Source organism: Podarcis filfolensis (assembly GCF_964270895.1).
Source record: "Podarcis filfolensis genome assembly, chromosome: 3".
Classification (NCBI taxonomy): Eukaryota; Metazoa; Chordata; class Lepidosauria; order Squamata; family Lacertidae; genus Podarcis; species Podarcis filfolensis.
Window position 1 is genome coordinate 64689987 of NC_139606.1, and position 16801 is coordinate 64706787.

Here is a 16801-nt window from a genome sequence, read left to right on the forward strand (position 1 = left end):
ATGTGCCTTGGCTCTTACCATCTTTGCAGATGCCTCTTAATTTTTCTCATAGAAATGTCTCCATCAAAGGAAGTCTGTCTCCCACTGGAGCACTATGACAAGCCCTCAGAAGAATGCAAACTTGATCAGGGGTGCAGCTGAAAACATGTACATCAGCTCCATATCTAATGTCCCTCTGTCTTTTCAGTAGAGAAGACTGCCATGCCTCCAATTTTGATCTCTGTAATTGCTAACGCTCATGCTCAGTGCATTTTTCAGCTATTTGTTATTTATTATTTCTTTGTGAAATGTATAATGCCCTCCAGCAGGTGACCCCAGGGCAGAAAATACATGGGTTCATTAAAACACAGCACAGTAAAAAAGAAGATGGAGAAGATAGAGGAGAATAATACACATAGCCATGTGGTACCCAATTTAGAACGGCTTATATCAGTGCTTCCCAACGGTGTGCTCTGACCCACTTGAAAAATAAGGCACCATGTAACAGCAGTGGCGTAGTGTGGGGGAGGCAGGGGGGCCTTGGCCCCTGGCACAAATTTCTGAGGAGGCACAACCAGGCACCCCCGCAACAGATTCCCTCATCAAGGCCGGAGCTGCGAGGAGGCAAGCTGCTCCCGGGTCGGGCCTTTGGGGCTGGGGCTGCAGCGGTGCCTCCTCCTTCTTGTGGCCAACAAAGGGGTGCCCATGTGCACCTCACCCCTGAGCCAGCCAAGAAGGAGGGAGGGGGAGGGCACCACCACCCACTGAGGACAAGGGGAGGAAGAGAAAGGTGGGAAAGCACTGTTGGAGCCACATGCGTTGCCCAGAGCACCACACTGCAAGGACAGGAGGGCAAGGGAACACAATGGCATTCCTAGTTCCAGGTTGGGACTAGTTTGCAAGGAGAGACTCCCTTGATTAGATACTGGCCAGTGAAGGGCTTGAACGCTGCCCAGTCCACCAGATGGGCACAATACTTGCCGCACCCCGGGCACTGACAACCCACACTATGCCCCTGTGTAACAGTCACTCTGACAGAATAGGCATTGTGATGGAATTTCCTGATACAACATGGGTTAGTTACAGTTGATAGGTGAGGAACTTTGTCAAAATATTTTTGAGAGTCAAAGCAGAGATCACCATTATCTACCTGATCAGCCCCATCCACATATTTGCTAAAACTTCCGGAGAACTCTAAAAGGAAAGTCATGCTGATTCTTCTTCAGCAAGACTTGTTCTTCTACATGCTTGGTAATTCTATACAGTGGTACCTCGGGTTAAGAACTTAATTCGTTCTGGAGGTCCATTCTTAAGCTGAAACTGTTCTTAACCTGAGGTACCACTTTAGCTAATGGGGCCTTCTGCTCCCGCTGCGCTGCCACCATGCGATTTCTGTTCACATCCTGAAGCAAAGTTTTTAACCTGAGGTACTATTTCTGGGTTAGCGGAGTCTGTAACCTGAAGCGCCTGTAACCTGAAGCGCCTGTAACCCGAGGTACCACTGTATTGAGTAATGCTTTCCATAAATTTACCAAGAACAGAACTGATTTCCTGGATTCCCAGATCTCTCAATAAAAATTGGTGTTGCATTGCTCTGTGAGGCACTTACATTTGTATCATAGGCAGACAGAGGACGGGTTTGTTCCCAAACCCCCAAACTTTACAACAAAATCATGTTTTATTCTCTACTGTTTGTTATTCAGATTTTACCAATTATTCTGACTTCGGTAAATGCACCTTTTCCCAAATACTGCAGGCAGGCGTGCAGCTAACACAAAACAATAATTAAAGATTTCAGTGCCAAGCATCTACCCCAGACAGTCATACATTTGCCAACATTGCTGGCTCAACTTCAGTCCTTTTGTAGGACACACAGGACTGTGACAAATAATGGCTGTTTTCCAGGTCTTCCTTTTGTGTGAGATGAATTTCAAGTAGGAAGTTCAACAAGCTTAGATGCGTTTTATATTGTCAGCTTATAGATTTAAGAGAATATTTAAAGCACCCATGAGATGCAGGGCAACAATTTTTTAAAGGAATTGTCACAGTTAAAATGGGTTGGGGGGGTAAATACAGTGGAAACTAATGCAGCCAACGAGATCTGAATTAACATTTAAACCTTGATTGCACGAAAACCGAAGGCCTGCTCAATCGATTCAGTCTCTCTATTTATACTTTGCCTCATCTCATTTGCATTTAATTTCATAGCGTAGGCTGCTGTGGCCCTGTCCAATGCAAATGAATAGGGACACATACTCAGGTTATTCCATATTACTCTATGTAGCCACATTGCCAGGTATAGATTTCTGAGTCAGATTGGGATGGATTGAGCATGGGAACATCCTAAGAACATAGGAAGCTGCCTTATACCATGTCAAACCATTGCCCCATTTATCTCATTACTGTTGAAACGGACTGGCAGTAGCCCTCCAGGTTTTCAGACAGGGGACATTCCAGGCCCTACTAGACCCTGTCATGTTATCATAAACATGTGAACAAAGAGGTGAGTGGGTACTGGCAGCATAGTGGAGTAAGAAATGAGAACCTAAAAATCTATCTGGGCAAGACACACTTATGGGAGGGATTTGACTTTTCCTGTCTATGACAGAGGGAGATAGATTGGATGAAAATGCCCCCATCTCCATCGGAGGAATGTTGGAGAGTATGGGTTTCTAAACCTCCTGCATCTCTCCATCCTTGCTGGCCAGAGGTATTGTCACAGTTCAAGCACACATTCCAGCCATGCAAAAGCACTGGAGAAAGACCATGGAAGGGCCTGGTCTGGGCAGAGGGGGTGTATCTCCAGAGAGTATTGAAGGCCAAATAGAGGGACCTGGATAGCCACCCTTGGCTCCCTGGCCTGAGGTTTCTGACCTCTGATCCACAGCAAGTTAATAGAGCTTTCTCACAGCATACGTCATAGCTTGCATTCCAAAAGGTACATTTATCATTCTGTCTCTGCCTTCTTACATAGTCAGTAGCAAGATCATTCATTCAATTATGCGGTGTTGTTTTTCTGTAAAAAGCTATTATAAAATTGAAAATTTTACCTAGAGTTCCAACTTTCTCATCCATCTTCCTATTTTAATTACTCCATCCATGACGCAATTTAAACAAACAAAATAAGATAAGATTATTTATACGGCACAATAAGTGCCAAAACATCTTCCTCTACTCAGTTTTGATATGATAAAGAAGTTGCCAAATGGATTGTACTGAGCCAAGAAAGTCTTGCTGTCAGCCAAGGTCCTACAAGGAAGGGAAAATATTTGGAAACAAACAAGTTGCACATTCTAGATTATGATTGGTAAAGAAAAAGCGATTTATATGCGTTGTACATGCAATATAACAGTCTGCCACCAGATGGCACTGTGGAGTCCCGTTTTTCTCTACCTGTTTTCCCTGTTTAAATTTACGACGCGTTTAACTGAAACACTTCTTTGGTGTGTCTAGATCCAGCCTTTGTATAAAATCAGCATGTTAAATTAAGTGCTTTACTATCACCTCAGTCAGCAATTGTCTGCAATATAGATTAAGCAAAATAGCTTGAAATGAGTATGGACAGCCCAAGAGGTTCTTAGACTTTCTAGCTCCATGCCCCATGTCCAAATGTTTTGGAACTGCAGAGTGGGTAAAAATAAAAATTAAATAAAGAAAAGCTTTCTGCAATTGGTCATGAAGGGGAAACTGTTCAACTTTTAAAAGCCAAACATTCCTCCATGTTAACAACAACCCCAATAGGAACTTTAGCAATTCTTTGGATTCTGATTATAATATAAAACAAAATTGCATCTTGCAATTTTACAAAACGTTCCATGCTTCCCATGTTGGAGGTCACAAATGTATCCCTGTGGAAAACATAAGGAAATGCTTTAGTCATGGCATAACATGTCAGGAATAATCCACACACCAGTTACAATTTAATTTCCTGCTTGACTGGATCTCATACTATGTTTTCTTGTATTGGTACCTTTGTGAATATATGTATATTTCATTTGAGCAATAGGAAGAAACCCACAACAATTCAGTTAGCCTGACATGGAGAAATGTCTCTATTTAACAGCGAAAACTGTTCTCACCTGTATCAAGTGTTTATTTTGGTGCCATCCCATTTTGAAGTCCTTATATCCATATCAGAAGTTCAATTTCTCTTCTTATTGGCTCAGATAAAAGCTCAGCCTTGCAGATAAGTATCTGGTGCGCAAATGAGATATGAGAATCTTTCCTTTTTATGGAGTATTTCTGGCAGAACTTGCAGTGGCAGCATCTTACTTAGGGTAGAACTATTCGGGGGGGGACAAGTTTGCATTGTGATAAAACTGTTTTTCTTACTGAATAAGCAGAGTAGTAGTTCAATGGGTCATGAAAATTGTGTTTTCTAAATGTTTGTTCTCAGGGATGGGGTGTTTCGCCACTGCGCTTGAGGGATCGCTTCATGTACTCTCCTCAAAACAAAGATAGATATGTGTCACTGTCCATCAGTATGGAGACATGCTGCAATAAAATAAAATGCAAAGGAGAGTCATATTCTACAGCTCTGAACTGCTTTGGGTTTCTTTACACCATTTACAGGAACATGGGATATAACTTGTGTTTATGATGTAGAGTTCCTGAGATGCAAGAGTGTCACAGACTTTTCACCTAAAAATAACCCTTACGTGTCTATTCAGAAGGGAGACCCTTATATGCATCTGTGGGCACAAGTACCTGCTGCTGGCTATGAAGATACCTAGCCTGGAACTTAAGGTGCCCTGAGAGTTAAGCCAGTGTAGTGGTAATGCAAGACCTAGAAGGCCAGGAGTGGCAGGCGGTGAAATTTTTTGTAGGTGAACAGTTAGGGCCAGAGGCGCCAGCTTGTGAGGACGATGGGGCGGGGCTCTAGGACGCCGTCAGACCTCCCTCCCTTAGCCAGGAAGAAGCTTCCCAGATTTTGGGAAGGAGGTGCCGGGCTTTATTACTTTAATATTCTAATTTACCAGTGACATTTAGGGGACTAGCATAGTCTGACTACACACCACTGAAGGCCAGGGTTCAAATCCAGACTCGGACATGAAGCTCACTGTGTGGCTTTGGGCCAGTCATGTTCTCTCAGCCTACCTCACAGGGTTACTGTGAGGATAAAATGGAGAGGGTGGGGGAGCATGTAGGCCTCTGTGAGGTCCTTAGAGGAAAAGTGGACTATAGTAGTAGTAGTAACCATCATCACATTTCATCGAACTCGTTGGGAAATTCTGTCACATAATGCTGACTTTTCAACAATATTATGAAGCCACCTCATGCACTAACGGCAACTTTAGGGCCCAGGTGCCAGCACCAGGGCTATTGGTGGGTGGAGATTTTTGTGATTAGTTCTATATCTCCACCAAGCACCCTACACTTGGGGAGAAATTTGGGGAATTATATATGTTCAAGTTTCTGTGATTAAGCTGTTCATCACTGCACCGTGTTAATGGACAAACTACTCCAGGGTAATCGGGGCACGACCCTTCAGTTTGGCCTATGCAAATGAAGAAGTGGAAATAGGCAGATAGGATTCTCAGTCGCTTCCCTTAAACCCTATCTGACAAACGAAATTGAGTACCGTGCATTAGGATCAGGGTTGGGGAGCAGCTCCAGTGATTTCAATCCTATTGCATCAAATCCCTTACCTGAACATACTGTTCTCCCTAATTTGAACCAAGACAAGTAGATAATTAACACATAATGATGCACATCGTTTTTCAACCAGGAGTCAAATGCTCACATATCAGGCTGCCTTTAAACTTGGACTAGTTAATCAGAAACATTGTGAATTTGAAAGGCCTAATAAAAAAGGCCACAGTTGCTAAGCTTCAGACTGTCATTGCATATATAATTTCTTGTTTTGGAGAGCCTGTCATTGCTGGTAAAGGTTTTAATTGTGAGTGAGACACCAAGGTGAATGGAATGAATGCAAGGAAATGACCCTGGAATGAGACTGACTTGCACCTTTAAATTACATCAAAAAATTCAAGTAATCATTCAATCAAAGAATCCTTCATTTTCTGAGCCAAATGCAATCTTAATACTATGCATACTGATTATTTGGTCGAGAGCAAAAATTGCAGAGTTTTGTTCTACATGCTTTTAGAGCAAAACTACATTGTTTGTCTTTTTGCAGAATTCTGTCTGGTAGAAGATTCACTAGGTGAATAAATTTTCTTTGAAATCCGGGATCAAATCTTCTGCCAAATACGCAACCTGCCAGAATGTCATGTGTAGGGCACCATATCCCTCCTTCTCATCATGGTTATAGTTCCCTCTATTCTGGTGAAACCAACCAATCAGCTGTATGCAACAAAATCCTTGCATACACACAGAGAGCAATCCTAACACAACTACACTAAACAAAATATTCCCTGAACCCGCATATGTTCATCCATTCACTGCAAGAAGCTTGCTCCCAGGGTCCCTGGTCCTGGGTAGAAAAAATGGTTCTTAAATTACAGTTTCTCAACAATTATAAGACATCCTCTCTCCTCTTCTGCCTCAAGCAGTTCCATCCATTGAAACCCTAAGCCTCCCATGGGCAAATTGTTAGGCACCTCACTGTTGTGAAGCCTACAGCAGGGATGGCAGAATATGGCTTGAGGGCCATATTCCCTTGTAGGCAGCCTTCCAGGGGCCACATGCCAGCTGTGGACAGGGCCAGAGGCAAAGTCAGCAGAGCAACAGATGTGACTCCTACCATTGTAGAGTACGCTTCATTACAGCTGCACACAAGTCTAAAAGTTTTTACATACACACAGCTCTTCATCCAGTCAAGCAAGGTTCATTTGCTTGGTACAAAGACACACTTCATCCAGGCAAAAGCACTATAGGAAAGCATGGAGCTAGATCAGTGAGCAGGTGTGATCTGGGGAGAGTTTTGAGGACTGAATAAAGATCTCCAAAAAGCCATATTTTGCTCCCAGATCTGAAGTTCTCTGTCTCTGCTGAACAGCCTTCCTGTCACATATTTCCAGGCACCAACACCTACCTCTTCTTCCTATCTGGAAGATGCAAGAGAATTAGGCCTGGAGCAACTTTCTCATTATGGTGGCTATGTGGCCTAATTTAGAGTCCTCTCTTTGAAGACACTCTTTGAGGGACAAGGGTGGCGCTGTGGGTTAAACCAATGAGCCTAGGGCTTGCTGATCAGAAGGTCGGTGGTTCAAATCCCCGCAACAGGGTGAGCTCCCGTTCCTCGGTCCCTGCTCCTGCCAACCTAGCAGTTCGAAAGCACATCAAAGTGCAAGTAGATAAATAGGTACCACTCCGGCGGGAAGGTAAACGGCGTTTCCGTGTGCTGCTCTGGTTTGCCAGAAGTGGCTTAGTCATGCTGGTCACATGATCCAGAAGCTGTACGCCGGCTCCCTCAGCCAATAAAGCGAGATGAGCGCCACAACCCCAGAGTCGGCCACGACTGGACCTAATGGTCAGGGGCCCCTTTACCTTTACCTTTACCTTTGAAGAGAAGTCAGAGGGCAGTCCTCTGTTTGTAGGACTGTCCAGCCCAAGTCAAGTTTAAAGACAAAGAACCATGTGAAGATAGAGTACAAAGCTTAGAAGTTGCCCTTCAACAGTTATTACCTAGAGATCTGACTGAGCAATCACATAGATCAACCGGTCACAGTCTTCTCTTTTTTTAGTGACATGTAAGTGGCCACCCTGCTTTTCATAGTATGTAGTTTAGTGCCCCATTTAAACGGACACAGCAAACTCCCCCCAACAAAATCCTAAGTCTGAATGTGCTAATAGCACGTAATGCTTTGTCGGCTTATGGTTGCAGTAGTTCATGGTCACTAAATCACCTCCTGCTAGCTGACATTAAAATCCTGATTAGACTTAATAGCTGGTCCAAGCCAGCAGAAAGGTAGCATTCATGACTTTTTAAAAGAAAACATTTCCATTTAACTTTGGGAACATTGCATTGGCAGCTTGCCACTGCACAGTATATCAAAGAGAAGAAAATAGAAATGTAATGTAATGTAATGTAATTAACATATCTATAGTTATAGGATTCTAACCAATCATAACTTCCAAGCAAGATACATTAAAAGGGAGATATCTATTTAACTTTACAGGGCAACTTTTGCATATACATGAGAACCAAATAGTTCCCCAGGAGTCCAAGAAACCTTTTGCAGTAAGATATTCCAACAAGTTTCTTCTAAATTCATTTATCCTTGCATCTTTACCCCATTCACACTGAAAATTTAGCCCAGAGTTGTAAGAATATTTGCAGCAGAAGTAGCAGTTTATTGTAAAGTCTTTGCAATATGACACAAATGTTAGCACAATGTAACACACACTTCTATAATAAGAAATTAACATAAAAAGAAGGGAGGGAGGGAGAAGCAAGGTTTAGACCAAACTTGGCCTTCCAGATGTTTTGGGACTACAACTCCCATCATCCCTAGCTAACAGGACCAGTGGTCAGGGATGATGGTGGGAACTGTAGTCCCAAAACATCTGTAGGGCCAAGTTTGGCCATGCCTGGTTTAGACAGCCTGTTCCATCACTCCTACAGTTTGGTTCATTCTTGTCCACAAACTGAAACCAGGACATTTTGCCACTGAGGCAAAACAGAAAATGCCACCCTGCCGACTCCTCCCCCGCCCCCGATGACAAATCCTCCCCAGCCCCCAGCCCCACTGACCACCTTTGCTACTCTCCTCACAATGATGTCTATGAGAAAAAGGGAGAAAAAGGAGACCAAATTGAGACCTGTGGAGGGGAGGAAGAGGGGGAAAGGCAAAGGGGGAGGGGGAGGGGTGATGCTCTCCTCATGGACCCGGGTATGCTATCCATCCCAACTGTCCCATATCTGCTGTCCTGATGCAACTGCCTCACTAAGCCTCAGGGGTGTGCCAGAAACTGAAACAAGAAACTGGAAAAATTTTAAAGTAACAAATTTATCTACATAATTTTCACAAATATAACATGTGAAACCGTGACCAGCCTACTATTCTAGCAAAAAAAAAGTGGTGGTGGGGAATGGGGCAGGCTAGTAGTTCCTCTCTAGCAGCTCAGTAAATGAAGCACAGAATGTTTGTGAATATTCTTATCCTCACACCAGCTCAGGTAAGTGCTAGCCTATGCTGACTTCAGGTACTTTGGTTTTCCCCTCAAGTTCCTGTGACACTTTTGATGGTGACATAACTGCAATTTTATCAGTAAATGTACTGTGCTTTAATTTGTCATCTCCCTCATTACTATGGCCCAAAATATCACCCGTACTGTGACTCTGAGTTTGGAAACAAATTCTAAAATTTTTTTTAAAAAAATCAGAAAAGCAAATCGTGACAATGGCTTTTATGGAAAGGCAGGGCCCGTGCACTGCGAAAAGCTATCAGCAATCCGAAAAAGGGGATGTAGAATATATGTGCCCTCTTTCCAAGCACTTGATCACTGGGAAAGGAAAACCTCCATATATTGTGCAAGTTCCAATATGAATGTGGCATATAGACCTACCTTGCAAATAAATTAGTACCCCACAAAATTCCCCCCTAAGCCTGGCTATCCCTACATGTTAATTGTGCTAGTTACTTCTGACAATCAATAGTCCAAGGGGAGAAAAGAACCAGCTGACTCTGTGATTGCTCAGAATCAGGTCTAATTCACCACAGGCAACCAAACAAATAGCTAATTACAAGCTATTTAAGCATGACTAAGAGGTGTTTCCACTCATGCACAGCACCATTATCATCATCTGGAGGTTATATGTTATTTAGATTTCTTTCCTGCTCTCCTGTAGGAAGCTCTGGAGGACAACCATTATACATTTCTCTTATTTTAGCTCCAACATAGGGCAGGAAGTTATGTTAAGGGTGCTAGTGCATTGCCCATTCCATGAAGCACAGGGATTTCCACCTGGCTGCCCCCTATCCAAAACAAAAAACAAACAAGCTCACAGCACTGTATCCATTGCATAACCACCCTGATTTTTAAATGCATCGCAACTTGGTAGGCAAAGAAGAAAGGAATACCATATGGCAAGCAGGGTAGATAGAACCACTTAGGTCATGCAGACCTGGAGAAGACACCTGAAGCAGCACAAGGAAGGCTGGAAGTAGGCCAGGGACAAGCACCCAACTGAGTGGTACAGCTGCCATGAATGTGCATGTGGATAACCACTCACTGGGTGTCTTTTTCTTTTCAATCCTCAGGAAGAGGCAGCCAGAATTCTCGCCCACCAGCCAGTGTCCGTCGGCCCATGTGCAGCTTTGAAAACCCCCAAACTGCAGTGAATGTGTAAGAGAAGCTGCATGACAAACAGTGGTGTTTGTTGTTATATCTTTTTTATTTTTGTTTTTTACCCATTGCTTTCTCTTTCTCATGACTTTTCTCATTCCGAATAATGGGACAAATGTGGTGCATGCCATTAATGATGGAACAGTTGCTTATGTGTCCCATTTTTCACACTGCCTTGACTCTTGCTTGTCCATATATTCTTCAAAGGACACTGTGGAATCATTTTTGAAAGAAACTCTTTTTTTCTCCCCATGGTTGTCACTTCCAGCACCTGCTGATCAAATTGCAAAACGAAAAAAAAATACGTACTTTTCTTGTTCGTTTTATCTTAACCCCCGTCCTTTAGCCAACACTGTTTTCCCCTGTTCAGAGTTTTGCATGGAGCTGAAACCATCCTGCCTACCTTCAATGAGAGCTTATATTTTCTCTAGTGGCCGCTGCAGCTTTGCTGTGCCCGATTCTTCTTGACAGCCCGGGTTGGTGAACTTCAGCTGCAGGTTTTCACAGAATGCTGGTTTGGTGGAGTGTGCAAAACACAGAGTTTCATGCTGACGACCATTTATGGCCATACAGGAATTTTGAAGTGCAAACACTCAAGCAATGAGATAGAAGATTTTAATTATTACTTTTGAAAGTAATAATTAAACCCAATTGATTCTTCCCTTTCTTGTCACATTAACATGTGTTTATAGATTAGTAGGTGCTAAGTCACAGATTTGGGGCTGATGAAAACTGGTTAATAAGCAGAATTATGTTAGGAAAAGGAGAAGAAAACAGTCATTATAGAAGAGGTATGTTTTCCAACATGATGCTTGTGGTAGAAAGTGGGAGACAATTAGTTTTATTGAAGTTCAAATGAAGCTGATAATGAGAACAGCAGTATTCTGGTTGGGAAATTTAACACAGAGAAGGTAGTGACAGACAAAAGTAGTGAGAACATGAACCAAGTAGAAATAATAATGTGTCAGAAGCTGTGAAACAGCTGTTAGCCAAGAAAAAGAGACTTCACAGATATAGTGGTCATTTCAGTGTTTTAACAGAGTTAAAACATTTCATTGTTTTAACAGAGTTTAACTGAAACCCAAATTGAATCTTCAAAGCAAACGTTGACTTTCCTACTCAGACAAAATACTCAAGGAAGGAAATACAAAAACCAACAATATGATAAAATACTCTTTGCATAGAAGCTATGGAAACACGCATGCTATTGACTGACAAGCTGTATTGTTGGCAAATTCAGCATCTCACCAGCAACCACATGCTGGGGGTCCAGGTTTTCTGGGGAACCTCTCCATGCAGTTGACAAAGATCAAACCTCTGGAGTTAGCCACCAAATTTAACCCACAGCAACATTCTGATGTAACTTCTTAGGAGAAACATCCTTAAGTTTAGACTCAACACTTTCCAGCAGTGGCAGGGAACCTGTGGCCCGCCAACTATTAATAGACCACAAGTTCCATCTCTCACAAATAGCCATGGTGATGGGAGTTGGGAGTCCACCAACACCTGGAAGGCCACAGGTTCTCCACCTCTGCTTTCGAGGGAAGCAAAAAGAGTTTCAACAAGGCTAGCCAAATTCCCAAGGCCTGTGAAATTTAGGCTGCAATCCTAACCTGATAGTAAGCCTCCTTGAATTCAATAGGACTTACTTCTGAGTAGACATGGTTGGGATTGCACTGTTAATCTGTGAATCAGACTGAAAGTCTAACAAACTCTTGTATGCAGTTTTTAAAAACAAATGTTTGGTATGCAACTATTTCTGATATATTTTATTAATATTTATTAAATTTCTATACCACCCTTTGTCTGGGGATCACAGGAGGGTTTACAATATAAAAATTAAAAAGGAACCAACGAAACAACCACCATCACCACTCCAGCCCACGTTCCACACACAGTTTAAAAACCGTAGATTGTTTAATTAGCCAAAGGCCTGGGAGAGGAGGAATGTTTTTTCCTGGCACCTGAAGATATGTAACAAAGACATAGCATTAATGCAGCAGGATTTGCAATATTTACTGGCAGCTCCCAGATTTTCAGCATATCATAAAATGTCAGTTATAGTGACTGAAACACCATTTAGAACCATCTAACTGTAACTGCAGCACAGTTTATCTATGTAGAGTGCAAATCCAGCAGATCTTGCTTCTGAGTAAGGTGACTTAAAACATGATTTGCTAAGAAACAGGTCCTGATGAATTATGTGTAAGGACAGCTATACTGGACCGTTCCTTAACAGAAAATCATCCCTGCCATAATATCAAAAGTACATTAGGATTTCCTATTTCAAAGCGTGGTTCTGTTGTAAGCAGATTAAATTCATCAAAGCAGCCTTGTTAAAATGGAAATTAAAAGTGTGTTAGTTCTGTGTATATCATGCAGGTAGGTTTTCTGTTTGTGTTTATATGTATTACTCAGTATAACTATTCAAAAATGTTTTATAGTGTAGTGTGTATTGTCTTCCATTCTATAAAAATATAGAATTACAGAACTTAGTCACATAAGTCCATGGACAGCTATGAGTCCAAAATGACTCCCAGGCTGCGCACCTGGTCCTTCAGGGGCACAATAACTCCATTCAGGACTAGGGAGTCCCCCACACCCACCTGCCCCCTGTCCCCCCAAAACAGTACTTCTGTCTTGTCAGAATTCAACCTCAATCCATCAGCCACCATCCATCCTCCAATCGCCTCCAGACACTCACACAGGATATTCACCACCTTCACTGGTTCTGATTTAAAAGAGAGGTAGGGCTGGGTATCATCCGCTTACTGATGAACACCCAGTCCAAATCCCCTGATGATCTCTCCCAGCGGCTGCATGTAGAAAAGCATGGGGGAGAGGACAGAACCCTGAGGCACCCCACAAGTGAGAGCCCAGGGGTCTGAACACTCATCCCCACCACCACCACTTTCTGAACACGGCCCAGGAGAAAGGAGCAGAACCACTGTATAACAGTGCCCCCAGCTCCCAGCCCCTCTAGACAGTCCAGAAGGATGTCATGGTCAAAGGTATAAAAGGCCGCTGAGAGATCCAGCAGAACTAGGAAACAAGTGTGAGGAAATTAACCAGGAACTATCTTTATGCAGCAAAGAATGCATTTTATCACTGAGTTCCAATCATCCCCCTTCCTAGTTCTTCCTTAACTCTCCCCAAGCCCTTCCCAAATGAAAAAGCTCTCCATATTTTAGAGACTCATTACCTGAGAGCAAAATCCTGCCTCACCTCCTGGCTAAGACACAACAGATTGCCTGTGCCACAAATCTCCTTAGAATCCATACCTTTAGGACTCCCTGTGTCATGATGCCTGAGTCCGGCTTAAAGTTTTGTGTGTCCCTTGCTTTTAAATTGATGTGGTATTGAGTCTCACTGTTCACAGTGCCTTTGTACCCAATGGTCTCAATCTTCTGGCTCTTGCCATATTATTAGCACACCCTTGTTTCTAAAATATTTGAGTTTTTCCAGGGCAACTGGTTGTTCCTGCAGTTGACCTTGCATCCTCCCCCACACTTCTTGAATCTTTTTACGTACTTACTTACACACACACAATTGTATAGTCATAGGTATCAAATATGTCTGCATTTGTATTTTATTACATTTTTTGTCTTAGTGATTACTGAGGCTGAATTTGTACCATGTGTGTTTGTTCTAAACGTAATTGGTGGAGAGGGACCCCTTCAAACTTCTGTGTCTCTAATGGGCAAGATGAATGAATGAATCTATTTATTATGGTCATGGACATATACAGCAATAAAGAAAATGGGCAAGATGGGCAAGATGAGTGACATCATGTCTGATAGGTAGAATTCCAATCGTCACATAGTTTGAGCCAATTTTGCCTTGCTGTTTTTATAATTCCCATATCTATTCAAGTGATACAAATCAGATGCAAGCCAAATGCACACTGTAGATTTTGTAGACTTGTGCTGGATGGATGTACCAAGGCTACATTTAAGTAATAATGCTTTTAATTTGCTATTTGTGCTAGGACATGATAACCAAGTCACTGGAAGCCTCCATCCCAATAGCCACCATTGAAAAAGCTCTTCTCTATGTGAATAGGCTGCTAAGTGTTCTTCTGAGTTCACTCTAAGGATGCTTCCAGACAGGAGTTTATACTGGGTAATTGGTGCTGCTCATGCACACAATTCTTTTTTGTAGTGCCCAGTGGCGTAGCGTGGGTTGTCAGCACCCGGGGCAAGGCAAGTAATTTGTGCCCCTAACCCGTGGATTTGCGCCCCCTAACCCTAACCCTCAGATGTTGCGCCCAGTGCGGCCAGCCCCCCCTGCACCCCCCACGCTACGCCACTGGTAGTGCCCACACAATATCCTTGTCAACAGAATGTCAGCCCATACTTTTTAAAATTTTAGCCCAAATTTCCCATTTCCATGGAAAATCGGATTCATAAAAATAAACCTTAGTGATCTGCAGTCACTTTTCAGCACATTAGTTTAGTCTCGGTCCATGGTTTGCCACACATTGTGACATTTGGGTGGATGGATTCTAATGCCACATTAATCCAGCCATTCTGTTTTCAGTGCCTCAAATGATGCAGGTGTGCCTATTTCCAGTGATTGCCACATGCTGAGGGCACACCCGAATTTCAGCAAACTAGTTGCTATGAGTTTTTCTCAAAAGATCTCCTAAAAATACACATGGCAATTACCTCAGAGGTTGTATTCGCAGTACATACATCTGTCTTTTTAATTATTATCAACAAAACCAATACAGTGATCTTGTGCAAGATCTCAGTATCACTCTTGTACTAGGCTTAGAGAAACATCACTCATAAGCAAGTCCTCAGTATTTTTTTAAAAAGTGGAAATGGATATTGCTCACACCCATCCCTCAAATCACAGGGTCCCATTTTGCATGTTGTGGCTGGTAATATTTCCTCTTGCATTCATGAGGTTGTTGTTGTTTTTAAAAAAGTTGTGCACACACACACACACAGAGAGAGAGAGAGAGAGAGAGAGAGAGAGAGAGAGAGAGAGAATACCATTGCACTTGCCCAACAACAGCATTGGAGGGCTGGAAATGAGTGGTTGAGGGGAATAAGATGGCAAGCCCTCCAGGTACATTTCCTCAATCTTCACCCACTTGTGTGGACAGCAAGCAGCAGAATAACAATGAATATCCATGACTGAGAAAACAGGAATGTGTGGAAGTTAATGTGCTTTGAACAACCTACGTGCAATATCAGGCCCCTGCCTGGAAGCACCCCAAGATGGCTGGTATTAAGTCTGCTGGAAATTCCAACAAAAGCCTTTTAAGTAGAGCTCTCCCCCAGTCTGTGTCTGTATTGGAATGGTTTCTAATATGTTTTTGTTGTTTTTTCATTTGTGTGTTTGCCGCCTCTGGCTCCTTTGGGAGGAAGGGTGGGAGCTGGGTTTAATAAATAAAATGAATGGGACTTAAATCCCACTAGGCTGTTAGTGAGGATAAGAAGAAAGTAGTTTAGTATATTGTTTATTTGCAAAAAAAATGTGTATAACCACTAATGTTAAGGGTGAGGAGACAACGCTTGTGAACAGCTGTAAATTAAACATTGAAATGCATAAAACAAGTACAAAAATATCACAAATAAGTACATTAGTTTAATACATCAACATAGCTAGTTCACCCCCTCATGGGAAGCCTGGGTGAAAACATGAGTTTTAAGCATGGCAACTAAATTCCAGATGCATGCCTGGTATTGATTTGGGGGTATATTCCAAAGGCTAGTGACACCACACTAAAGGCCGTAGTGGACATCAATAGCATACAGCACCTCTCAGAATGCCTCTCCTGAGGATCGAAGTGACCAGGCAATTAAGGTGTTATTGGGGATAACCTGGTTCCAAATTCTTCAAGTTTTTCTACTTTTCAGAATGGAGTTAACATTCTGGTATTCCCTTAAAAACTGCCATCATGAGTCACAATTGACGTGAAACTATTTCGATGTCTTAAAGACACAAAGCTCCCAACGGTAATTACAAACTGTATAATGGAACATGGTAACTGTCCAAAACAGCTAAAAGCATCATTTAAATAAAGGAGAAATCAACTTTTTACTGCAGGTTCCAGTTCTGACAAAACAGATTTACTCGAAACATCAATATTCCTTCCACAGGACATGGAATCCTTTGTCTGGAGCAATGTTGAAATCTCTTCCATTGGTGCTTTCTTAAAAAAAAAAAACCTGTATGAGGAACATTAGTCAAATTTAATTTGGATATAAAATTTTTACCATTTCAAGGGAATAAGCTTGATCATGAACCTCAATATACTTATTATGAGTGGCCCAAACACTGATCATTACAGTATTTTTAAAGCATGGTGGAATAAGTTGGGATTCTGTATACTAGAATTGCCTGAGAAATGTGGCAGAGAAAAAAGCATAATACAAGCTTAGATGGGACCCAGAAATACAAAGTGTATGGCACATGGGAATATAACATTAAATATTTTAATTCTACTGCCATAGATTTAGACATGAGTTCTAATGATTATGGATTGCATCTTCCAAAACTTTCAGGTAAAGTGAATCTAACATTGATTAGTGGTTCCCTGTCCCTGCAGAAAACT

General features: G+C 42.2%; 1 protein-coding gene and 1 long non-coding RNA gene across 4 annotated transcripts in view; both read left to right on the forward strand.

Moving 5' to 3' along the window:
- GRM1 (glutamate metabotropic receptor 1) overlaps positions 1-16801 on the forward strand; it is a 178192-nt gene that overhangs the window by 158354 nt on the left and 3037 nt on the right. Inside the window, exon 10 of one of the 3 annotated variants that reach the window (XM_083607617.1) lies at positions 10149-10233. The exons of the other annotated variants lie outside the window; for them this stretch is intronic. Within the exon in view, the coding sequence (XP_083463743.1) occupies positions 10149-10209 (61 nt within the window). The 3' untranslated portion in view covers positions 10210-10233. The remainder of the gene's footprint in view (positions 1-10148; positions 10234-16801) is intronic. 3 annotated transcript variants of the gene reach the window in all.
- Positions 6146-9251, forward strand: LOC310760039. Its single transcript, XR_014546713.1, has 2 exons — positions 6146-6925; positions 7576-9251. It is a non-coding gene; the product is annotated as an uncharacterized lncRNA (long non-coding RNA).